This window comes from Caretta caretta, chromosome 1 (assembly GCF_965140235.1).
Source record: "Caretta caretta isolate rCarCar2 chromosome 1, rCarCar1.hap1, whole genome shotgun sequence".
Lineage (NCBI taxonomy): Eukaryota > Metazoa > Chordata > Testudines > Cheloniidae > Caretta > Caretta caretta.
The window spans coordinates 113,749,524-113,774,779 of NC_134206.1; the positions used below are offsets into that span (position 1 = coordinate 113,749,524).

Here is a 25,256-nt window from a genome sequence, read left to right on the forward strand (position 1 = left end):
GTCTGCTGCCAGCCAAAGATGTAAAAGATAGATGGAGTGGATCAAAACAAGAAATAGACCAGATTTGTTTTGTACTCATTTGCTTCCCCCCCTCCCCCGTCTAGGGGACTCATTGAAGGAGTCAAACAACACGGCTGGGGTAGTGGTGGCTGAACCCCCTAAAATGGCATGCAGCTCATCATAGAAGCGGCATGTTTGGGGCTCTGACCCGGAGCGGCTGTTCGCCACTCTGTTTTTTTGGTAAGCTTGCCTCAGCTCCTTAAGTTTCATGCGGCACTGCTTCGGGTCCCTGTTATGGCCTCTGACCTTCATGCCCTGGGAGATTTTGACAAAGGTTTTGGCATTTCGAAAACTGGAACGGAGTTCTGATAGCACGGATTCCTCTCCCCATACAGCGATCAGATCCCGTACCTCCCGTTCGGTCCATGCTGGAGCTCTTTTGAGATTCTGGGACTCCATCATGGTCACCTCTGCTGATGAGCTCTGCATGGTCACCTCTGCTGATGAGCTCTGCATGCTCACCTGCAGCTTGCCACGCTGGCCAAACAGGAAATGAGATTCAAAAGTTCGTGGTTCTTTTCCTGTCTACCTGGCCAGTGCATCTGAGTTGAGAGTGCTGTCCAGAGCTGTCACAATGGAGCACTCTGGGATAGCTCCCGAAGGCCAATACCATTGAATTGTGTCCACAGTACCCCAAATTCGACCCGGCAAGGCCGATTTAAGCGCTAATCCACTTGTCAGGGGTGGAGTAAGGAAATTGATTTTAAGGGCCCTTTAAGTTGAAATAAAGGGCTTCATCGTGTGGATGAAGGTTTACATCGATTTAACGCTGCTAAATTTGACCTAAAGTCCTAGTGTAGACCAGGGCTGAGTCCTAGTGTAGACCACGGCTGAGTTTAAAAACTGCTCTGCAACCTTTTTAATGTTAAGTGCCAGCAGTCTGGATCCACTTTGGTTTAGGTGGAGCCCATCCTTCCTGTATAGGCTCCCCCATCCCAAAAGTTTCCCCAGTTCCTAATAAATCTAAACCCCTTCTCCCTACACCATCGTCTCATCCACACATTGAGACTCTGAATCTCTGCCCGCCTGCCTGGCCCTGCGCATGGCACTGGAAGCATTTCTGAGAATGCCACCATAGAGGTCCTGAGTCTCTTTCCTAGCAGCCTAAATTTGGCCTCCAGGACGTCTCTTCTACCCTTCCCTATGTCATTGGTACCTACATGTATTACATCCACCAGCTCCTCCCCTGCACTACGCATAAGTCTATCTAGATGCCTTGAGAGATCTGCAACCTTCGCACCAAGCAGGCAAGTCATCATATGGTTCTCCCGGTCATCACAGACTCAGCTATCTATGTTTCTAATGATCGAATGTCCCATTACTAACACCTGCCTTTTCCTATTGACTGGAGTTCTCTCCCCTGGAGAGGTAACCTCAGTGCGAGAGGATATCCCAACATCATCTGGAAGGAGGGTCCCAACTATGTGAATGTTTCCCTCTGCTCCCGTTAACTGTTCTCCTTCGCTGGGCCTTTCATCCTCCTTAACAGTGCAGGTGCTGTCAGACCAGAGGTGGGACAAATCTACAGTGTCCCAGAAAGCCTCATCAGCATACCTCTCTGACTTCCTTAGCTCCTCCAGTTCTGCCACCCTGGCCTCCAAAGCCCGTACACGGGCTCTGAGGGCCAGGAGCTCCTTGCACCAGATGCACACATATGCCACCCGCCCACAGGGCAGGTAATCATACATGCTACACTGAGAGCAATAAACAGGATAGCCCTCATTCAGCTGCTGGGCTTCTGCCTGCAAACTTTCCTACAGCTACCTAAGTTAATGATAGGGGTTTTGTTTAAATCAAGAAGTTTTGTTTATAGTTTAGTTTAAAGGTTTTAAAGAATGGCAAGTGTACCTCGCCCCTTTCCACTCCCCTTCCAAACTCCCTGTTAGCAGTCCCTGGTTACTTGCTCACTGCTTTATAAAGCCCTGTTCTTCTTGATAGCCCCACCCCCAACTAAGGCTCAGCCAATGAACAGAGGCTTCTAGATTTCATACCTTGTTTAGAAGCTCACAGCTTCCAACTGCTGGCCACAGCACACGGTCCTTCAAACAAAAACAGACAGACAGACAAACACAAGCTCAGCACACAGCAAGTAACCCCCAAACACAAACACACACTACAGACAGCACTTACCCCAAGGGTCCCGTATTTGTTCCTCCTTCACCTGGAGAGCTCCCTCTCAAAACTCCCTGTTAGCAGTCCCTGGTCGCTTGCTAAAGTTTTAAAAAGTGATTTTATCTTAGAGTAATTGTTTTCTGCTCAACTGTACTCAACTGTGATGGATGCACTTATGTTGTTTTGCCTTGTCTTACCCTTTATTGCAGTTACTACATGTTGGAAAACAGACCCAGGAACATCTATGGCATGGTTTGCTACTCATGCTTGTTGGCACCTCCTAACACCAAGGAATGTAAGTGTTCCTTAGTTTCTGTGTATTTCATTCAGTTTTGACTTGAATTCAGCTGGAAGTTTCATATGCAGCTCAGTATTGTGCTGGTGCCTATGCCAGTCAAAAATCAGAGTCAGCCCTCAGGAAAGCTAGATCTGCTTCCAGCAAGATCACACTGCAAATTAAACCAGAAATTCAGGGAAATTAGAACTTTTGATTTTAGGTCCTATTATTCTGTCATGTGATGTTTTTCCCATCTCCAAATATACTCATATCTGATCAATTACCCTTCTTTAACTGGCTGCTCTCTAGACGTTCAATGTCTTAAGGACTAGCTAGTGTCCAGGTTTCTCTGAGGCTGCTGTACTGGGAGATAAGCAACACTGGAATTCTAATGACTTGAAAGTTCCAATTAGCCACTTCTCTGCTACGCTGGGTCCCTGCCCCTCCATTAAGAAAGGAAGAAGCGGGGGGGGGGGAGGTCTCCAAAAAAGACTGGGGTGAGAGAAAGAATGACATACAGCTGGCAAGATGTTTCAGCAGGGAGAGCAAGGCTGGCAGCTGAAGAAAAGTGGATGAGGATGGGACTCTTTTGGAGATCAAACTAGGAAGGAGAAAAGGTCTTATTTAATAAGAGCAGAAAGGGTGGGCTCAGGAGGAAGGATGAAGTCCTGCTAGCAGTGGGAGGAAACTAGGGAAGGGATGGAAGCCAAGACTACTTGTCTCCTGTTCCTAAGTTTACACATTCCTGGCAAGAACAACTAATTTTTAGGTTAAAGGTTAAGGTTAAAACTGGAAAGAAAGATATCCCTAACCATCATCTCATTAGTTTGCTATAAAGCAGCAGTTGTCTTCTAAGCACACAGCCTCACACTCTGGTCACTGTGAGACAACCAAAATATGGGACATCTTCCTCTAGGTCCAGGTAAAAGAGCATCTTGCCTTTTCATGCTCTTTTTCAGTCACAAGGTGGGAGGGCTGACGATAGAATTTGAACTTGTTTAAGAAGCTGCTGAACTCTCATTTGTTAATTGCAAAAAGAGAGAGACTGTACTCCAGTGGCACTTGCTAATCATCATGTTGAACTGGGCCAATGGTTGATTCATCCCTGCTCATGGGAAGAAGAGAGAGATAGTCACCGACAACTCCCCACTGTAGTTAAAGCTTCTGGGAGCCCGATCTCCTCTTTCTGTGGGGGATGAAGAAGGAGGTGGTGGGATTAGAAAGTCTCTGTGGGTGGGAGTGAAGGGAGTGGAGCTTCTCTCAGCTAACCCAGGAAAGAAGAGATGTGGGGAGGAACAGAGGAGAGCCCCAGCCAGCAGCCAAGGGAGTGGGCAGAGAGCTTTTTTCCCCGCTACAAGCAGATAAGAATGAGGCCTGCTCGTACATCTTTCTATTTTTTACAAGTCCATCAAACGCACAAGTATCGCGATATCGGATCTGTATGATATAAGGGCTGGGATTGTCAAACAACTACCAAACTGTTCAGATGTCTCTGTGGCAATTAGCTAACAGATGATCACTGATACACAGCAAACAAAACAAGTTGCAGGTTTACAATACTTTTTGGCCTTTGTTTCAAGAGGTGGGGTTACTTCGAAGAACTGTACACTTGTGACTGCTAGGCACGGCCATTTCCTCTTACCACCACCAATCACTGCAGCTGCACTCCCATCTTCTGCTCGCATTTGTCCTACATAAACCATGAAGAAGGGATCAGGTTGAGCTAGTAGACATGACATCCTGAATTGTGATGGGTGTGAGCACATGCTTAAGAGTTTTGTAAATTGGAGGCTGAATCATACCAAACATGTAAGATATGGAATGTCTGGCAAGGAGCCATGAGAGGGGCTTATGGCTATTGCCTACTTCAAAAAGGCAACTTCTGTTTTTTATAGGGTATTTGGCAGGTACAATATAAACACGTCTACTTCTTTGAGAAAAGTATATTACACGACTTTTTGACCACATTCATTCTGAATTTGCCAAAGGCACCAATAAATGGGTAGAATACACATTATCTTTGGGAGTAGTTTAGGCAAGCACATTAATCTACTAAGAAATCAAATGGGCTGTAGGAGAAAATAGCAATCTAAATCAGAGTGCACATCAGTACTTCAATCAATTCCAGTAAAACCAAACATTTGACTACACATTGAAAAGTATTTAACAATTTCTGGAAAAAAAATTGAATCCAGGTTGCTTGCGGCGGATCCCTTTAGGCATTAACACCAGAGAATTTGTTTTATTAGGTACAGAATTCTAGATACTGTTGTGAGATTGGTGCTTTATAATAAATAATAATTTGCAAATAAAATGTAAAAGCCCTTTCCTGTGGGATCTCTTGAAGAGCTCAGTCACTGAGTCAAGCAGCATAAAATCCAATAACAGCAAATGATCAGAAAGAAAACATCTTTATCCTAAATTACAGTGAAATCAAATGGTCTCAGCCAGCGTGCAAAGATACTATACAATTATTGATGCCTAATTGTATAATCTTTCCAATAATACAACTTCCTGCTCTGATTGGTTGTGGGTCCAAGTTGCAGAACTACAGTACTGTACTATGAGTATGCACTGTCTTCATTCTGATTTACTACTATGGTACTTCTGCTATGATTGGCTCCTGTACTCTGATGTTTCATGTTGTGTGCCAGCAACAGAAATAGTGCCTCCATTTCTCGCTCCCTTCAGCTAACAAACTGGAGAACTGGTCTGAGTTTAAAAGGGTGAAATTCAATAAAGACAAGTGCAAAGTAATTCACTTAGGAAAGAGAAAAATTAAATGCACAACTACAAAATGGGGAATAACCAGGTAGGTGGTGGTACGGCTGAAAAGGATCAGGGGATTAGAGGCGATCGCAAATTGAATATGAGTCAACAATGTGATGCCGTTAGAAAAAATGATTGTATCAATCTGGGGTGTATTAACAGGAGAGCTGTATATGAGACACGGGACATAACTGTCTCTATCTACTTGGCCCTGGGGAGGCCTCAGCAGAAGTACTGTGTCCAGTTCTGGGTACCGCACTTTAGGAAAGATGTGGACAAATTGGAGAGAGTCCAGAGGGGAGCAACAAAAATGATAAATTGTTTAGAAAACCTGAGTTCAGAGAAAATGTTAAAAAAAAAAAACTGGGTATGTTTAGTCTTGAGAAAAGGAGAGAGAGGGAAGACCTGATAACAGTTTTCAAATACTTAAGGGCTGCTATAAAGAGGACTGTGATCAATAGTTCTCCATGTCCACTGAAGGTACAAGTAGTAGTAATGGGCTTAATTTGCAGCAAGGGAGATTTAGGTTAGCTATTAGGAAAAACTTTCTAACTATAAGTGTAGGTAAGCTCTGGAATAGGCTTTGAAGGGATGTTGTGGAATCTCCATCACGGGAGGTTTTTAAGAACAGTGGTCAGTGATGGTCTAGGTTTACTTGGTCTTGCCTCAGCACAGGGGGCTGGACTTCATGACTTCTCAAGGTCTCTTCCAGCCCTACATTTCTATGATTCTAGGACATCAAAAAAGGCTATGGTTTACATGAAGAAAGAAACAGGATAGTGTAAAAAACTACAGCAAATGGAATTGCCAGAATATTTTAAATCTTTTTACTTATTTCCCTTTGTCCTCTCAACTGTCTCCCATCTTTTCCTCTCAGAAAGGTTTGTGTTGTCAGAATAGCTGCCATATGTCAAACAGTAGGAAAATTCCCTCCAGATTCAGTTTTTAAACACACACACACACACGCACATCAGTGGACAAAAGACTTGCTGATCTATAGAGAAAGAAGGGACTGGGGAAAGTAGAAGAATGAAGTGATCCAAAAAAAAAGGGAGGGAGGGAGGAAAAAGCCAAAACAATTGACTTTTTAGAAATTTTACTTTCAGAAGTTTGGCAGCCCATTTTATCTGTTTTTCCTCACATAAAATAATAAATCAGTAATGTAATAAAGAGGTTACTTACCAGTGTTGTTCTTCCAGGGCGCCACCTCTGCCTAGTCACTCTTGTGGGATTAGCGACTCCCGGCGTTAAACTGTAGAATCTTCTTGCCAGCAGTAAATGTTAGAGCTGCTCATTTCTCCCTCCTCCAAACCTCATGGAGGATTCTGAGGATAACATGAGGGGAAATGTGCCCAAGAGCTTTCAGTTCCTTCCCTAATGTCAGAATTCTTTTCCTGAGACTCCAAAGAAGCAGGGAAGGTGGCTGGGGAGTGTGACTATGTAGAGGTGACTCTCATAGAAGAGCTACTTAAAAGTAACCTCTCTTCCTTCAAGTGGCCTCTCCTTATTCCTACTTGTGAGAGATTAGCGAGCAGTACAACCCACTAGGAAGGTTGGCTGAGATGTAGTAGGTGAACAAGGACTGCAAAACTCCCAAAATGAGCATTAGCTCTGGATGTCAGTCAAGAAAGTGCTGGAAGTGACCTCACTTTCGCTCTCCCAGATCAGATCTCAGATAAGCATCAGATTCAAGTACATACAGCTCTTTGACTAAGAACATTGCAAATCCTATGAAGACAGAAGGCCTACAATGGATGCTGCCTTCAAATTAGTTGCATGTCTGTTTCGATATATCCAGGTGAATGAACACCTGGCAAAACATAACAAAGGTGTAAAGGAGACTTGGTAAAATACAGAGAAATTAGTGGCCTGTATTAGATGAAAACAGAGATACTGTGGAAATGGGGATGAGGATGCTGACTAAATCATGCTTCTTATATGGCTACAGTTTGTAGAATATTGGCCAGTATCTCATTAAGTCATAGAATCTCAAGGTTGGAAGGGACCTCAGGAGGTCATCTAGTCCAACTCCCTGCTCAAAGTAGGACCAATCTCCAATTTTTGTCCCAAATCCCTAAATGGCTCCCTCAAGGATTGAGCTCATGACCCTGGGTTTAGCAGGCCAATGTGCAAACCACTGAGCTATCCCTCCCCCCTCCCATAGACTGCAGCTATGGTTATGAGGGATATCTGCCCAGCTATGTGTTACAGATACTAACTAGATCAGAGGCCACAAGACCTTTGTGAAACAAGACTCTGACCCCAAAGCAACTGAGATACACATATAAGAAAGAATATTCCAGGGGCAGCTAATAAATACATCCACTTGCAGTACTCACAGCACAATCAGGTGCATTGTGCCAAAAATGTGGATTTTTTTAAAGCAGCCATGACAGCAGATCAGTCAAAAAATCATTCCTTCTAATCTCCCCCCCCCCTCCCCCTCACATGCTGAAAGAAGTGGTATTAATCAACCTATGTAGTTTTTTAAACCTAACACACCTGGACTAATGGTCTGACAATTTAATTTTTTAAAAGAGATACTAAAGTAATTTTTTCATTATCAGAGTGAGGCTAACATCTGGAAACATCCCTTTTGTTGTTGGTGCATTCTTAGAACTTTAAAACAACCAAACAGATGAGAATTTTAATGTAGTACAAAATAATTTATTAAAAGGCTGAGGGCTTTGTATGTCATGTTCCAATCAGAAGATCACTTTTATAGCTGTGTTTTAAAAACCCTGAATTCTGGGCCTTTAGCTGAAATGCTTAAAACACTTAACACAGAAAAACTCCTTACAGTACTAGTAATACTATATAAAAAGAAAAAAATATATAAAAATTATTTGTAACTCTCCGTTCTTTGTAATATCACCATTTTCTTTCCTTGCCAGTTCTGTCCTTTTGTATTTGATCATTCCCTCCCCCCACATTGCTCCCTTGCCCCACCCATTTCTTCCTTGTGTCCAGTGATGCTTACAAATGAATAGCCTTGTTAGCTGGAACTGACAAACTTATTTTCTTCACTTCTTTGACCTTAGAGCACCCAATTCCTCTTACCACGCAGAATGGAAGAGATGTCTAGGGAAATGCTAGGTTGTTCACTAGGTGGAGTAGCCCAGCTCTCATTCCCTTGAGGTTTGGCAACATGAAGACAAGAGTTTGAGGTTACGTCAGGGTATATTAGCCTCAGCCTCATTTCTTATTCTAGACAAAACCTCAGAGGGAGGGATTCGAGGGCCAACAAAAAAGAATGCCTGCTCAGTCACCTGAAGCCTGAGGATCTATGGGAAAACTTTGTTCCAACTATGGAGATCTTGTGTCATCCTTTGAGAGGGCCTGCCTCTCCATGCTGCCTGTGGAACACCAGCTCCTAGTCTCACAACTCATTCAGAAACCATGATGCCATGTTTTTTTCACATGAGCGACAGTGGGAAATTCTAGGGAGTTGCCACAGCTTTGCCCCCTTTCAGTCTTGCAAGTCTGCCCCAAAACCAGTAGAACCCCAACTTCATGCCACTCACGTAGAAGGGCTTCCAAGGTCTCATAGCAAGACTAGGAGATTAATGTCATTTTGGGTCCATTCTCCTCCATCTCACATTTTTTGGAGCCATTATAGTAGAATTTCAGCTCTTTTTATCCCCTTCATGTTGCACAGCAAAAGAGATGTTAGACTCCACATACAGAGTTTAATTCACAGAGCAGAAACCTATAAATTATAGGTGCCACATAATAATTACAACAGTTATAAAATCCAAAATCAAAATACAACACATGCAAGTGAAGTGCCAAACCAAGGCCACATAGCCTAGAATAATCATCACCTCCGCTCCCTCCAGAGAGCTCTGTCACAGGGTGCACTCACCTCTCATAGCGCCTCTTCCCAGCCGTCCTGGGGATTAGCTCTGCCAGACGTTGTGCCCTCCTCAGGTGGTGTCTCTTCTGTCATCCTATCAACCCCTCTCACTCCAGGAACTGCAGCGTCCCTTTCATGACCCGGCCTGCTCCCTTGACATGGCTCCCCCTTCCGGGGGGGTGTCACAAAATCTTTCCAGAACAAATCATCCCAGGCAGTACACTGTCCTTGGCCTGGCCTGTGCCATGTCCCCAGTGGCTGGTAAGGGACTCCAGGCACCCTCTACTCCAGGTTCCAGCTCAGGGTCCTTCCAGTCAGCAGCCAAGGTCTGCACTCCTATTCCTTGGTGCTTTCCCCTGAGCCTTTGCCAACCTTCCTGGATTCCCTCCTCTTTGGGTTTGCCAGCCTCCCAACTCCCTCCTCCCAAGGAGTAACTGTGGACTACCCTTTATAGTACCAACACACCTCCCGTCACCCAGGGAGCAACTGCAGATTTCCTCCCTGCAGCCCCTTTCTGCTCTCAGCTCCTGGGCTTTATACAGGCCTTTCCTTTTCCTGCCCAGCTAAGCCTCATTTAATCAACCCCTGCTCCCTGACTCCTCCTCCACATACAGCCTAAGGAGTTAATTGGCTCAGCTTGCCACCTTCACTCCTCCTGGGCTTGTGTAGGATAGGACACCCCATCACGGCCACCTAATCAAAGACACAAGAGAAAAATGACGTTGCTACTTGAAGGGGTAGCAGAGAGAACACAACAGCACAAAAAGTATCCTTTTGTGTGTCTTAACACCAGTGGCTACTTACAAGTTTGGCAAGAGCTAATGTAAAAGTTTGGCTGTATATCGCCAAATTATTACAGGTTTAAAAGGCTCAAATTTGGGAGCTAAATTATTTCACAGTGGGCATGATCTCGTGACGGCTGAAGCCAACGGGAGTTCTTACACAGATTTCAATAAGCACTAGGTTGGGCCCCCCGTATCTCTTTGGCTGTATTTCTGGAAATGATACCATTATTGCACACCTCACAAATGCCATTTTTACTATTCAGCAATCTTCTCCAATTTTAGGTGAAATTCTATTGCCTGGGAGATTCTTCCTCTTAGTTAGTGATTTCAGTGTGTGGTTATGCAACATTTCCAAATTTGACAGGCTAATATTAGGCTCCTAAATAAATGGACTGATTTCAACAGATGCTGCAGCTCCCATTTGGGAATTGCACCTCTAAAAGACCATGCATATAGGTGACTAAATATGAAGTCACACTTTGAAAATTCTGGCCTGTGTTTACCAGATAGCTAGTCCTATACTTAGGACTAGATTTACACTTGTAGTCTTGGTTCAAGGTGCCTTGCTCAGGGCCAGTTACAGATTTCACACCTTCGTTGCCTTTCACCAGTCTAGATTTCAGTCCAACCCATATTCTGGGTTACCATTATTTTTTTTCCATTTTGTCTTACTTCTGCTCCCCTCACAGCCCCTGCACGAGCTGTTCAGAAGGCAGTACGTTTCTAATGAGTATACATTGCCATTCATTCCCCTGGCAGAGTTTTACAGACAATTTTAAATACACACTATTTACAGAGTTGCTGTGACACTGCCAGGTACTGTAAAGGCACATATTTTTACACTGTGTATGAAGTATACTGTGAAAAAGCTGTGACAACCTAGTTGGTGTTCACCTAGAGCAGTGTGCTTCAAGAACACCTAAGAAGTTACACACCAGCATGGTGTCCTGCCAGCTTTGCTGCTGCTGACACTTCTATCCCAGTAGTAGGGCCCCCTGGGACTGGCCAGCAGAAGGAGGAGCTGCCATTCTCTCACCACCACTCCAAATAGCTGCACTGAGGAGAAAAGGGGTCATCTGATCTTTGCTGCTGAGTACCGCCATGCCCAGCCCATACATTGCATGGATCCTCTTGACTGGCCTCTAGAGGCATAGATTTTGGTTAGCATTACAAGGGGAAATCTTTGGAAGGGAGGGGAGACAAGATGATGATGAAAAGGGAAGAGCAGGTGAGTGGAACTTAGGAAAGGAAAGTGAAGTAGCAGGAGAAAATATTAGGGCAACAGGTAGGAGAAAAGCAGGTAGGAATAGGGAGGCAGAGGATAACAAATAGGGAGACAGAAAACTGGAGGAAGAAATATATGGCATGAATGGATAGTGTGGAGATCTGAGAAAAAGCAATGAGGAGAGAGAGAGACACAGAGAAAAGGAGAGAATTTGATGGAGATGGTCACTAGATACAGGAAAAGAAGGAATTAGATGGGGAGGGAATAAAAGAGGCAGAACACAGAAAGGGGAGTGAAGGAAAGGGAGGTGGGAGAAGGAAAACAAACAGATAAACCCACAACTTCAAGACTGGTCACTGGCATTGATGTTTTATTCACGTTCATCCGAGTTTGTGTTTTAAGGGCGATATTCAGAATGTGCCTTATTATACATTTTAAATATTGCCCAACTTTTTTTCTTTTCAATCTGCACATCCATGAGGACTTCCAAAACCAGACTGTATTCAGTTCAACTACATGTAATAACTTTTAAAGTCCATGCAGGATATTCCTCCTAATACGGTTCATTTCAGTATCCACCGCTTCACTAAACAAAGAAAAATAATAATAAATGTGTTTTTCCATTTGTACATCGCATTGCACCAGCTTTTATGAAAAGCCATATGTATTATCTGGGCAACATGTCCACAAACCTCCCCCCTGTGCCTGCCACCCAACGAGTGCAGTAGTGTTCTCTATTGTGAATTGGGCTTGCTAAGTACAAATAATTGTAATAGTCCTGCTGCGCACAGAAGAACTGTTCTTTAAAAGGAAAGACAGCAAAAAAGTTACTTTAATACACAGCACCTAATCTGCATTATGGACAAATGACTGGCTACACAGTGATTTAAAAGTGAAAGCTGCTTTTGAGTTACAAAAGCACATTCAAATGTGAAAACAAATGCAATTATTCTCTTAAAACAATCAAAATTATTTTTAAAACATTTTTGAAAAATAAGGCTGAAGGCAGAGTCTGAGTCCAGAGAAAACTTTGATGGCCAAATTATAATCTTCCTAAATAACAAGGTTTATAATGGAAAAGCTGACAAACCCTTAATGATATAGCACTGCTAGCGGGTGTCTTTGTTACATTCCAATGGTATTACACACGGGTGCCTAAGAATGTAAAGTACACTGCCCTACAATATGGCCAGAATAGAGTGATTTCCATATGCGTGCACTTAGAATTTCTCTGCCTGAACGATGTCTAAATCTTGAGAGATAATGTAAGTGACATCATCTGCATTGGAACCAGCGTTAGGAATGTGGTCTGTGGATACAAACTAGACTTTCATAGTCTTGATGTATTGTTGGGTGGGAAAAGAGTGAAAGCTAATAAGGGTTCCCCCCCCCCCCTTTTATCCATCGAAAGCTGACAAAAGCTGGCAGCATATTTAACAAAAGACCTTCAAAACCTGGCAGTTTTCACTTCACCTTTCAATGCAGGTGCATTATTTGGCATATTCTTCAAAACCACATCCAAAGTAAAATCTTAGCTCATAATAAAATCTGCCAAATTATTAAATTTGATATCAGGCTTAAAATGGGTGTGATTACTAACACTTACATAAGTATATTTGAAAGACAACTCTGTTGTAGCATCAGAGTGGAGTTCGTGATGACATTTACTACAAAAAAACCCAATCGATCCCATTCCTAGGTAATCATAGGAAAATTCTTGTTCAATCATTCTGATCCTACATGTACTGAACTTTGAGCCTGAGAACAGACTCCGAGAATGGAAGACTCCTTGACATGCTGCTGTAGAACAGGGTAGGGTATCTATCTCTCAGTTTGAAGTAAGAAAGTAATGGTGTGAAGTACAGAAATTGCTCTCTCTAATAGCATCTCTTGGTCCTATATTTGGGCAATCGTGTTCTACACCCTGACTGTTCCTCCTGTTCATGGAGGAATGACAAACTGTTAACAATATAAGAGTGGCTGAAAGCCTGATCAAGCAAAACAGAAACAGTTGAATTAATACATGCTTGAACTCAACTAAAAAAAGAGGGACGAGCTAGAACTTGTTGGATTATCTAAAAGCAGACAAAGCAGCATATTATTTGCCTGTGTTACTTGAACTTCAGGGTAAGAATAGCTATTTTTGACTTGAAGAAAGAAAAGGAGTACTTGTGGCACCTTAGAGACTAACCAATTTATTTGAGCATGAGCTTTCGTGAGCTACAGCTCACTTCATCAGATGTTTACCGTGGAAACTGCAGCAGACTTTATATACACACAGAGAATATGAAACAATACCTCCGGTCACGCAATCACAGACATGAAGGTCGCTATCTTAAAACAAAAAATCTTCAAATCCAGACTCCAGCGAGAAACTGCTGAATTGGAATTCATTTGCAAATTGGATACTATTAATTTAGGCTTAAATAGAGACTGGGAGTGGCTAAGTCATTATGCAAGGTAGCCTGTTTCCTCTTGTTTTTTCCTACCCCCCCCCCCCCAGATGTTCTGGTTTAACTTGGATTTAAACCTGGAGAGTGGTCAGTTTAGATGAGCTATTACCAGCAGGAGAGTGAGTTTGTGTGTGTATGGGGGTGGGGGGGATGTGAGATAACCTGGATCTATGCAGGAAATAGCCCGACTTGACTATGTAAAGAGTTGTCACTTTGGATGGGCTAGCACCAGCAGGAGAGTGAATTTGTGTGGGGGGGTGGAGGGTGAGAAAACCTGGATTTGTGCTGGAAATGGCCCACCTGTTGATCACTTTAGATAAGCTATTACCAGCAGGACAGTGGGGTGGGAGGAGGTATTGTTTCATATTCTCTGTGTGTATATAAAGTCTGCTGCAGTTTCCACGGTAAACATCTGATGAAGTGAGCTGTAGCTCACGAAAGCTCATGCTCAAATAAATTGGTTAGTCTCTAAGGTGCCACAAGTACTCCTTTTCTTTTTGCGAATACAGACTAACACGGCTGTTCCTCTGAAACCTATTTTTGACTTGTTGCAGCCTGGAAGAATTGTATGGCATCACAATTGTTTTCAGCCCATTCCATAGGCTGAACATTGATTTAAGTACCCCACTATCAAACTGTGATGAAGAAATAAATAGATAAAGATCACAGAAGGTAACATTCAGTTCTGTGCAAAGAACTAGCACAATGGTAGAGAAATTCAGGGATTATTTATCCTTAATCTCGATTTCATATAGAAACTAATTTCATTTTTATATTTTGAATGGTCTAACAGCAAAGGGTGTTTTAATGGCTTATACCTAACTTCTCTTTAGACCAGATCTGTCACAGAGAAGTGACCAGAGGTCAAAGTAGAAATGGGTGCTCATTCTGCAGCTTTAGAAATTTAGGGGAGGGGGGAATTAAAGAAAAAAATAGACTAAATAGCAAATAAAGACTTCCTTTTTGGGAGCTATTTCGTACTATGGAATATAGTTTTTCAAGAAACATGGTAAAAGAGCCACATCTGAGATATTTAGATAGATTTGATAGAGCACTACAACATAAAGGGACCAATCCTGCACTGGTAGGCAGATAGATTAGGTCACCTACTATGCAGTGTTGTTGTAGCTGTGTCGGTCCCAGGACATCAGACAGACAAGGTGGGTGAGGTAATATCTTTTATTGGACCAATGTCTGTTGATGAGAGAGACAACCTTGAAGAAGAACTCTGTGTAAGCTTGTCTCTCTCAGCGAGCAGATCGAGGGACGTGATCGTTCCCCTCTATTCGACATTGGTGAGGCCTCATCTGGAGTACTGTGTCCAGTTTTGGGCCCCACACTACAAGAAGGATGTGGAGAAATTGGAGAGAGTCCAGCGAAGGGCAACAAAAATGATTAGGGGTCTGGAACACATGACTTATGAGGAGAGGCTGAAGGAGCTGGGATTGTTTAGCCTGCAGAAGAGAAGAATGAGGGGGGATTTGATAGCTGCTTTCAACTACCTGAAAGGGGGTTCCAAAGAGGATGGCTCTAGACTGTTCTCAATGGTAGCAGATGACAGAACGAGGAGTAATGGTCTCAAGCTGCAGTGGGGGAGGTTTAGATTGGATATTAGGAAAAACTTTTTCACTAAGAGGGTGGTGAAACACTGGAATGCGTTACCTAGGGAGGTGGTAGAATCTCCTTCCTTAGAGGTTTTTAAGGTCAGGCTTGACAAAGCCCTGGCTGGGATGATTTAACTGGGAATTGGTCCTGCTTCGAGCAGGGGGTTGGACTAGATGACCTTCTGGGGTCCCTTCCAACCCTTATATTCTATGATTCTATGATTCTCTAGGTGACCTAGTGGGTCTTTTCCATCTGTAACTTCTATGAGTCAAACCCTAAAGTCCTTTTTCAGGCAAAACTCTTATTTAAACAAATGGGAAACTGAGTCAATGAAAGTTTTGCCTAAGTAAGGACTGATTAAGGACTATTGGACTTGGTTCTATTATTTAGTCATCGTAATTCACAAGAATCCCATGAACAGAACGGGGTTCTTAGTCATCAGTCCGGTTGCTAAGTCTTCTGCAAACTAAGGGCTGTCTTCCAATATACACATTTTAAAGATTAAACAGATGTAATTATTTTATCTACATAGCACTGAAAGTGCCTGAGTTAACATACCAATATATTTAAAATTCTATAGAAATAAATGCTGTTTCAATTTAAAAAAGGAAAGTGTAATAAATAATATTTATTTCCTTCCATGCCAACAAATGAGGTTTGGAAGGTGTTTTGCCATTGTTATAGGAAAAAAATCTTTTTAAGTCATCTACACTGTATTCTGTGTGCCAAGTTAAGAGTATGTGTTTATCATTCCAAACACACAGTCACATTTTATATTGGGTAATATTTTTGCATTTTCTAAAAAACATTTTTGTTTATTTAAAGATCATGTATATTTCTCTACTTCATAGGCCATGAGACATTTTTCATACCCTACCAGACAACTTAATTTCCTGTCAACCTTAAGTGATGGGCCAAGACCCTGAAATTCCGTACCACATTTCCCAGAACAGCAGAATAGCATTAGTCATTTTTCAGTTGTGGTGTGAATTTGCCAGACTAGGTCTTTGATGATTATACTATCCCCATGCTCCCACAAACACAGACTAGCTGTACAGTACTTTTAGTCTTAGAAGGATTAACTCAATAATACTTGCCTTTTGCTACACAAGGTAAATGTGAAGAATTCGTGATTTTTATCATTTTGCTTGACGAAGACTACATTGCACCTTAGAATAGTTCAAAAACTTTTCAGTGTTTGCATTTGCAGACTTCTTTAAAAGTTCTTGCAGGAGTGATAAGAATGGTCTTTTCTAACCTTAATTTCTAATTCCTGTTTTGGAATCTTATTACAGTGAGATACTCAGAGTATTCCTAGCTTCCGGCTTAGTTCCCACTGTTTCTGTCTTTGCCTAGAGTCAAAAGAAGCTTGCAGGATTGGTATTTTGCGCCAGTTTCTGACCTGATTTTCCATTCTGAAAACATAGCACTTGTATTGCATCACAGCTGAATTTTAAAAAATTACTATTGGTTTTTTGAAATCAACCATAGAAATCTGGCAGGGAAAAGAACCTATTAAGTTATCCTATCCATCTCTCTCTGTCATTGCTAATTGTTTTCTACAATAGATGTAAGGGCTTTGTCTTATAACAATGGTGATTTATAGTTTTTTCTAGATGATGGATTCTAGCTGGCAGGATCATATGAAGCATGTTGTCCTGCCAGGCTGCAAAAAATATGTATACTCCCTATGCAGTTTCACCAAGAGGAAGGCATTCTGCAGTATCGTTTATCATCTTCCCTAGAGTCTCCACTGGAAAAATGTAGCTTTAAATATTAATCAAGGCTCTATGGAAATCTCACTGATGGAGGCTGCCTGAGAGAGGCACTCATTTGATGAATCTCCTAGATGACCTTCCTGCATTGTGGGTTGCACTGGCTAGCTCCAGACTCCATAATGGAGCGGGGTTGTGAGTAACTTGCGTCACTTTGACTCACTCTTGGCAGATATTCTGCTCCCAGTTCACACGAGGGGAACCTATTGAGCAAATCTGACCCTGTGTATATCATAAAACATTTTGTCTTTATACAGATTAATAAACCAGTCAGTGGGGCTTTGAAAATTCCCCCAAGTCCTATGCAAAAATATATATTAAATACATTTTTCAAAATGCCAGAAATGTTGCAGATTGTTGACATTACGGAAAATAAAAGTGGCTCTGTGGATTATTTTTTAATGAATGGGAAATTCAGTGAAACTAAGTGAGTGCTCTGCTTACTACGACTAGGTCAAGACATGGCTGAAACTTCACAAGGTAAGCAGGGAAATTTATGGCAATTTTGTTACTATTGCAGGTGCTGGCATGACCTCTGGTGTTTCAGCCATTTTCCCAAGTACCTCTGGCACAAACACGCTCTCGCCTTTTCAGCATGCACACAAAGGTAAGAAAAGCTTCCCCAGGTTTATTCAGCAGCTATTTCTTCAGAATATAGTATCAGCTGGTATAATGTACTGTTGAACTGAAAACACCTCTTGTAAAATTACTTTGCACTATTTTCCCACATTTGAAGAATCACTAAAAATAATAATAATTTACAATGATTTCTTATTCCTGGATTAATCAATACTATTACTTCAGTGGATGGACTTAAAATGGACTTCAACTGAGTTGTACTGATTTATGCCGACAATTAATTTAGCTCATTATTTCTAGCAACAAGGAAATGTTATTATGCCCCAGCAGAGCCTGGCCAGAAATGTGAAAATAATTTAACATAACTATGTGGCCATTCTCTTTTTGGACTAAACAAACAGTTCTACAATATTATTTTTGGTTTTTCAAAAATACATGAAAATAAGAACACTGTATACATAGTGTGGGGGGGGGACAACTAATAAAAAATTATCAAAGCTGACCATTGTGTGTCTGTTTTTGTGATGTTGGAAGCCACGTTTCCAGACATTTTATGTCTCATTTTTAATTCAGATTCCCACACTCTTTGAAGTATTTATAATTTTCTATAACTCTACATGGCTTTTTAGATCCTAGCTTATTGCCTATGATTTTCATCTCTGATGTTACCTACCTGATTCTAAATTTATCTTCTGTCAATGCTATGTGCGAAATCTGTGTTAGAAAAGCAAGTATAACAGTTTTTTTGCGGATTGTGGCTCGATCTTCTCCCTTTTCTTACCTCTCTTTTGAGGACATTAAAAACCCCTTGAAGCAAAATGACATCAACATGATCAAACACTCCTTCTGAAGCATGGAGACTATATGTTAAAATATTCAGATGCTCTTTCTGAAGTAAGGACGGATGTAGTTACCCCTATGATGAATTTATTTCATGAATGAGCTCCAGACATTGAGAGAAATATATTAAGTCAGCTTTTAAGTTATTTATTATCATTATTGACTCTGTCTTTGGCTTTCAGTTTTTCTCTCTGATATCACACACACAAAATTTTGGCTTGAGCGCAAGATCATGTCTCTTTGGATCCCACTCCCACTTTACTGCTGAGGGAGGATTTACTTTTCATGGCACTATTTATCTGAGGCATAATGAATCTCTTTGACATTCGTTCTTAAAAAATTCTTTGCTGATGCCTAATTTTCATCCTGGTTTTATTAACTTATTTATATTCTGATATAAACGTTAATTTGACTTATTTGAAAATTCCGATCAGGCTATCGAGTGTACCATACCACAGAGGATGATCTGGTGAATGCGAATTATGCATTATTCAGTTCTGCTAATTCAATTCCCTTTCAGTTTTGTTTCATTTTTCAGCATTCAGTAGTATTGATCATAGTATTCTTCTGATGTGCTTACTGTCTGTTGTTGAGCTGCCAGCTACTGCTTTGGCTTGAATCCTACTGAAGAAAGCAGTCAGCCATGGGTCAGTTTAGACCTCAGCCTGCTTCTCTGTGCCTTGCCTGAGGGATTAGTGGTAGGACCAATGCTCTTCTGAATGTATATGTTACTATTGGGTATTATTCTTTAGGAACTATAATGTATATTTTCATTGTTGGTCAGACACTGTCCAGACCTACCTCATGCTTCCAGTCAGTTGTCAGGCTGCTAACATGATATCCAGTTACAGATGTCACATTATTTAATAAAATTATCCAACTAAAGCTGGTTGCTAGTGGGTTTTAGATGGTTGTTATGTTAAGCACCTAGCCTAACAGTTCATTTTACTGAGCCTATCTCCTTAGCATAAAGACAGTGGGTGTTAGAATGACATATTTGTCAATGGCCTTATACTCAGATTTCATAACAAGAACAGCCTTGTACTTTCTTCCGTATATTGCTCTAAAAAGAAACAATTAGAATCATTTATCAATTATTCCCTTTTTCAAATCTTACTACTGTAATTCCTTCTTTGTGGGTGCTCCCAAAGATATACTGTCTAGACAACAGCAGCTCCTATTCTGATGATTGAATTTTTCCTTGTCTTAAGATCCCTTTTTTGGCTCCCCATCACATCAAAGTTGTATAATTTATTTTTAAACAATGGTTTCATCCCAGAGAAGCATCTCTAAAAATGGCATCAGACAGGTTTTATAATCCATACAAACCAACACAAATCAAACTATACATATTAGAGTTTTCACCTGCACTTCTGATAAATCTTCCAACAGAAGAATTTTAAACATGTTCACACTGATGGAACATTACCAGCTGTACACCCTCTTTGTGTGTTGGTGGTGTAGGTCTATGAAAAGAAATTACACATTTTGTTGTTTTACTGACTTGTTTCATTGTTCTATAAAGGAAAGCTAAATAACTGATTTTACAATTAAGAGAACGTCCAACTTTCACTCAGGGTTGAGAGCTAGCAGCTGTTCACAGTTACACACAATTAACTGCAATACCGTATGTTATGATACGGAGGAACACCATTTTCTGTCTGAGAAAAAGCCAAATCCTATCTTCAGATGTGCACACACAAAGACCCCACTGAAGCCAGCTGTGAGTGCAACCATGGGCAAAACTGGGCCTATAAGTCTGTTATAATTTCCAGCCGACATAAATTTCAGCATACTATTTTCTTCTGTTCGTAACATTGACAAACCGCATTCTCTCAGGAGCAGAATGACAGTGGCAGAAAAGAAAATTACCAAAGGAATTTCATCCACATATTTAATTTTCATAAATTTCCTTTTTACAATAAGTAAAGCATAAACAAAATTTAATGAAATAGTTTGTGTATATAATTCTAAAAAACTGAAATATGAAAAGAGGTCAAATTTTGGTAGCTCATATTTCTTCTTATTGAAACATTGAAAGTTTCACAAGGTAATTGGAAAAGCATAGTATATTTTCCTCTTCATACATAATTTCTTTTAATATTAGAGGACATTATAGCTTCCTTCATCTCTGCAGGACTACACGATCTAGTGTTTGTTGTAAGTATTATTAACTATTGTAGAACAAACTACACTGCTATGTAAAATTCTGTATATTGGTTGGCTTTTGAAGCATAAGAGCTAACTTCTGCAGTGTTTCATCCAACAAAGCTCCAGTTCAAATAAATTAATTAAGTTTTAAGTAAATAAAGAAATGAACTAGGGATTAAGTTTTGTGCAGACCTCAAACTGATAAACATTTTTGTTTTCAGTAATGGCTCCTTTACAATAAACTATTTCTTTGTGTCTCCAGCAGATCTTTCAGGACAAGGGCATCTGGCTACTGCTCTTATAATTGCCATGTCTACTATATTCATAATGGCTATTGCCATTGTCTTAATCATCATGTTTTACATTGTGAAAACGAAACCTTCTGGTCAAGGTAATTGTGCGGCATAAGAAATTCCAGTTGCAAAATACTATCTCCAGACAACTGCTGAGAATGACTAGTAATAAGTTACATTCTTTATATTCTAGCCTGTTGCACCAGCCATTCAGTCGAAGTCCAAGCGAATATGCAAGAAGAGAAGAAAGACATACAAGGTTTGAGCTGTTTTATGGTTTCCACTTTCTCCACACCAGATAACACAGGGCTTAAACTCCCTTAATCCATCTTCCTGTGCAATTCCCCTTTTTAATTGTTTAAACTCCAATTCCATTTAGTAAAGGAATATGCAAAAGGTTTCTGTACCACCAAAATTGCACTTAATCCTGTGATAGAAATTAAAAGTGTAGAAGAATTCAGGGAGATTTAGGTTTGTAATAAGACTGCCAGCTGATGAAGCTAGTGAGGCAAAACACACATTTGCAAACTCTCTGTCAATTAAATGTCTTTATTTTTTGATTTGCAGAAAATGTTGTGATTTTCTCAGAGAAAGAGGAGTTTGAAAAACTGACAGCAACTCCAGCTAAGACTGTTAAAAGGTATGTGAAAAATAAACATTATTTTAGCTTGGTTAAGGTGGAAAAGGAACATAACCATTTCCAGATACTTGAGACAAAGGAATTATTTAGCCTGGCACAAGGGAATACAACAAGAAAAAAAGGAGATGCAATTAAGACAAGGGGAAAATAGGCTAAAAGCTTCCTGATGGTGCGATCTAATGGAATGAGGAACAGTCTGCCACAGGAAGTGCCAGAAACCCCATTGCTTGAGTTTTTTAAAGCTAGACCTGGGAGTTGAAAATGTGCTAACAATCTTGCAGCAGCAGGGAAAAGACTAGATGATTTAATACGTATTTTCCATCTCTAATTTCTAAAATAGGATGGCAGATGCTAGTGGGCGGGGGGGGGGGAGGCTGATCATCCCATCTCCTTCTTCAGCCCTACAGGGCTCTGTCATCTTTCCTGACAGCTTCATTTTGGTAGTGTGTGCCAGGAATGTGGTTTTCAGGTACGTGCTCTTCATTAATCCTTTCCCTGCTGCCTATCAGCCAGCACGGGAGAACACATTTCCTGCCCCACACACCAAAAAAGCACTTTGTCCCTAACTTTATTGCTCAGCATCTAGATGGCACAAAGTCACACAGGTCAGTAGCCTTTATATTATTGATGGATTGATATGACCAATGGTCTCTTAAAACCATAGTAACCTGGGTCCAATTTTTGTGCTCCCTAAGGGCTACCATATTAGAATTAGCAGAGTGAGAACCACCATTAAAAATGTCATTTGGTCTGGAGGCTCTCAGAGCACATGAGGAACGATAGCAGGGACCACAACAGCATTCACAAGTTCTTAAGCTTCCTGGTACTAAAAACCTTACTACACAGATAATCAGTCCCACAGTTACAGGTATATAAATGAACATATAGCAATACCAAAAGGTATCCAGCATAAATGCTCTCCTACTCACATCTCCAAGGGTACCACCAAGATGGGTGGCTCTTTCAGTAGGTGGTCATCTGTGGAGGGCCTCTTGATGGATTCTTCCTCCCTGTTCATGCTGATGAACCCCTTTTATGCTGAGTTACACTCACACGCATAACCCTCCTACATATGCATGAAAATTCCAACCCCTTTTTCCTTATCAGGACTTCCAAACCCCCTAAAGTTTGGGGTGCCCCACTTTTCAAAGGCTAGCCTCTTAGTTCCCCATATTTGCATTAGCATTTACATCAACAAGGCCCCATGGCAACCTGCAGTTGCTGCAGAATTTTCTGTGATGTTACAGTTGGGTGCCTTGCAGTCCTGACAGGTACATTGCAGCATATTTCCCCAAACATCACTCATTGTCACATTCTTTACAGTAATCTTGTAACATTACTGGTACAGGATTATTCCTGGGTCACCTGCTTATGTCAACCCTTCTTTTAGGCCTAAGGCCTTATGCAGCTAACCTAAAATCACACCAGCCTCAGCTTGTAGGGCTTGCATGACAGCCTCACTTTGCTTACATACCTAACACACACGGTTCTCTCATAAATGTTTGTCAACCTTATATCCTTATAATACTATCCTACTTATTCCTATACTCTATCTACATCTATTCATCACACATTGATTACGTATCTATTGCTGTGATTAATTCATAACACAATTAAATGATTCTATGAAATAATCGGCTACGGGTCCATTTGCCTTTAGGATTCTCTGAGCTCTCCCTGGCTGCGGAGCCCCACTAGATGACACAATGAGCTTTGTACCACACTACAAAGACTACGTCTACACTATAAAGCTAAGGGTGTGATTCCCAGCTTGCCAACACATAGTCCTGCTAGGTCAATGAGGGAAAAGTATAAAGAGTAGTGTAGCCACAACAACATGGGCAGCCTGAACTACCGGGCTATGCTAGGCTACTCTTTATATTCGTGCTAGCTGCCATCCAACTACCACAAGTACATGAATGCAAGCTTGGAATCACACCCCTAGCTCGAAGTGTAGACGTAGGTAAAGTCAGGAAGAGCTAGAATTTGGCCCCAAGTAAAGAAACATTTTTTTTAAATCCTTTATAAGGTCTCCTCCTTGTTCTCATGCAGGTGTTCATGACTGTGTAACTTAAATAGAGACAGTTGCACATACATCTTCGATAGCAGGGTCAAGCTTTAATTACATGCTCCCGCAGCAGCGACATTTTTAAAAGAAAAATATTATTCCATTGACTCTAAGATAGAAGAAAAAACAGAATTGGACTCACTATCAGAGGCTGCTTACCTATAACCTTACCCTTAATTTTTCAGTGAAAATGATGCATCTTCTGAGAATGAACGACTTCTAAGCCGTAGCATGGACAGTGATGAAGAAGCTGCTGTCGATAAACAAGGGACCCCAGACCTGTGCTTGTTATCTTTAGTTCATCTCACCAGGGACAAATCTTCTACAAATAACAAATCAACTGGGGTAAGGCTTTTTTCAAAGCTGAAAATGGAGACGAATTTTGATAGGTTTTTTTAAGAAACACATGCATAAATCATCACCACAATAAAACAATGAATTATAATGCTGATCAGACTAATCTACAGGAAAGTTTTGCATGGTAATAAGAAATTGTCTGACAATCTCCTCTGTAGAGACAGCATATAGTATTCCTTCAGTATGCCAAAAATGCTGTGTGTGCATATAAAATGCACTGTAAAGGGCTGAGAAATTAAGCACCCAAAAGTCAGGAAATTCAAAAGCAGGTTTCCTACAACAATATTAACTCTGCTCTCTGGAACTCTGTACAATTTAGGTTATAAATTTGAACCAAAAAAATCAATAATACAGCAAGGCATGCATTTAAACAGGCAAATTAAGAAAGAAAAATTTAGTCTTGGTTTTTCTGTTTAAATGCATTATTTAATGCTGTATTATTGACTTTTTGTTAAAATTTATACCATAAAATGTACAGCGTTCAGAAGAGCAGCGTTAATGTTGCTGTAGGAACATGAGTATATGAACAATGGGGCTAGCCTAGTGTTATAGTGGGAACCTTAACTTTTGAATTTCCTGACTTTTGGGTGCTTAAGCACAACATGCTCATTTCTACACCTTAATGTTTCATTAATATTCATTTTTGTACGTAGTTTTCCTGTTTATTTTTCAAAGATACAAGAGTCACATGGAAGGTGGCTCCAATATTCCAAAGAACTGTACCTGCGCCATCTCACTGTTTGGTTTCTCTACTTGTGGCCTACATTCCTTCCTGCTGGCTGGCTTCCTCACAGTGTATTTAAAGGCAGCTAAGGGCATATAAAGACATGTGTAAGGTGCTTCAGCACATACCAAACTTTCTAACCCATGTTGACATTAAAGCATACTTAAAAAGAAAATGCACATATTCATATGGATATGTTTTATACTTTCATAGCTTTCAAAATACTATACCATCCACAATGAAGTCAGTCAGGCCAAGATAGTAGTTTGTAATATCAACCATTTTTGGTTTTCCAAGACTGAAAAAAAATCTTTAAAAAAAAAAAAAAGTTTGAAAAATATCTTTCCACACTTGCATAGTTTAACTGGCTGAAATGATTTAGCTCAAAACTTTCCAAAATAGCTCATCTTTCCACTAAGACTGGACAGGGAAAGCTTCAGCCCCAAGGGAGATGCTTTTAGCAAGTTATGAACAGCTGAAAATTATCATGAACTCTTGACATGTATGAGTTTGTGTTATCTGTCCTTAGGTATTTCTAATGCACACTCATCATGGACTGTAAGCACCATTGTCTCGCTATACTTCACGTTGGGTTGAGGTCTGGTACACAGGTTCTCAGACCAAGAGGCAATGTCATAAGAAAAGTCTCTGAAGACTGTATATATAGTAGATACATCCTCAGAAGTA

The 25,256-nt window shown here is 40.8% G+C and overlaps 1 protein-coding gene across 2 annotated transcripts in view; it reads left to right on the forward strand.

Annotated features, from left to right (window-relative positions):
• The window catches only part of EDAR (ectodysplasin A receptor), a 55,895-nt gene that overhangs the window by 24,840 nt on the left and 5,799 nt on the right, over positions 1–25,256 (forward strand). Inside the window, exons 4-9 of one of the 2 annotated variants that reach the window (XM_075122641.1) lie at positions 2,382–2,467; positions 17,438–17,524; positions 20,750–20,878; positions 20,974–21,039; positions 21,348–21,420; positions 23,674–23,833. In XM_075122641.1, coding sequence (XP_074978742.1) covers positions 2,382–2,467; positions 17,438–17,524; positions 20,750–20,878; positions 20,974–21,039; positions 21,348–21,420; positions 23,674–23,833 — 601 coding nt within the window. The remainder of the gene's footprint in view (positions 1–2,381; positions 2,468–17,437; positions 17,525–20,749; positions 20,879–20,973; positions 21,040–21,347; positions 21,421–23,673; positions 23,834–25,256) is intronic. The other variant, XM_048835176.2, reaches the window with a different exon arrangement.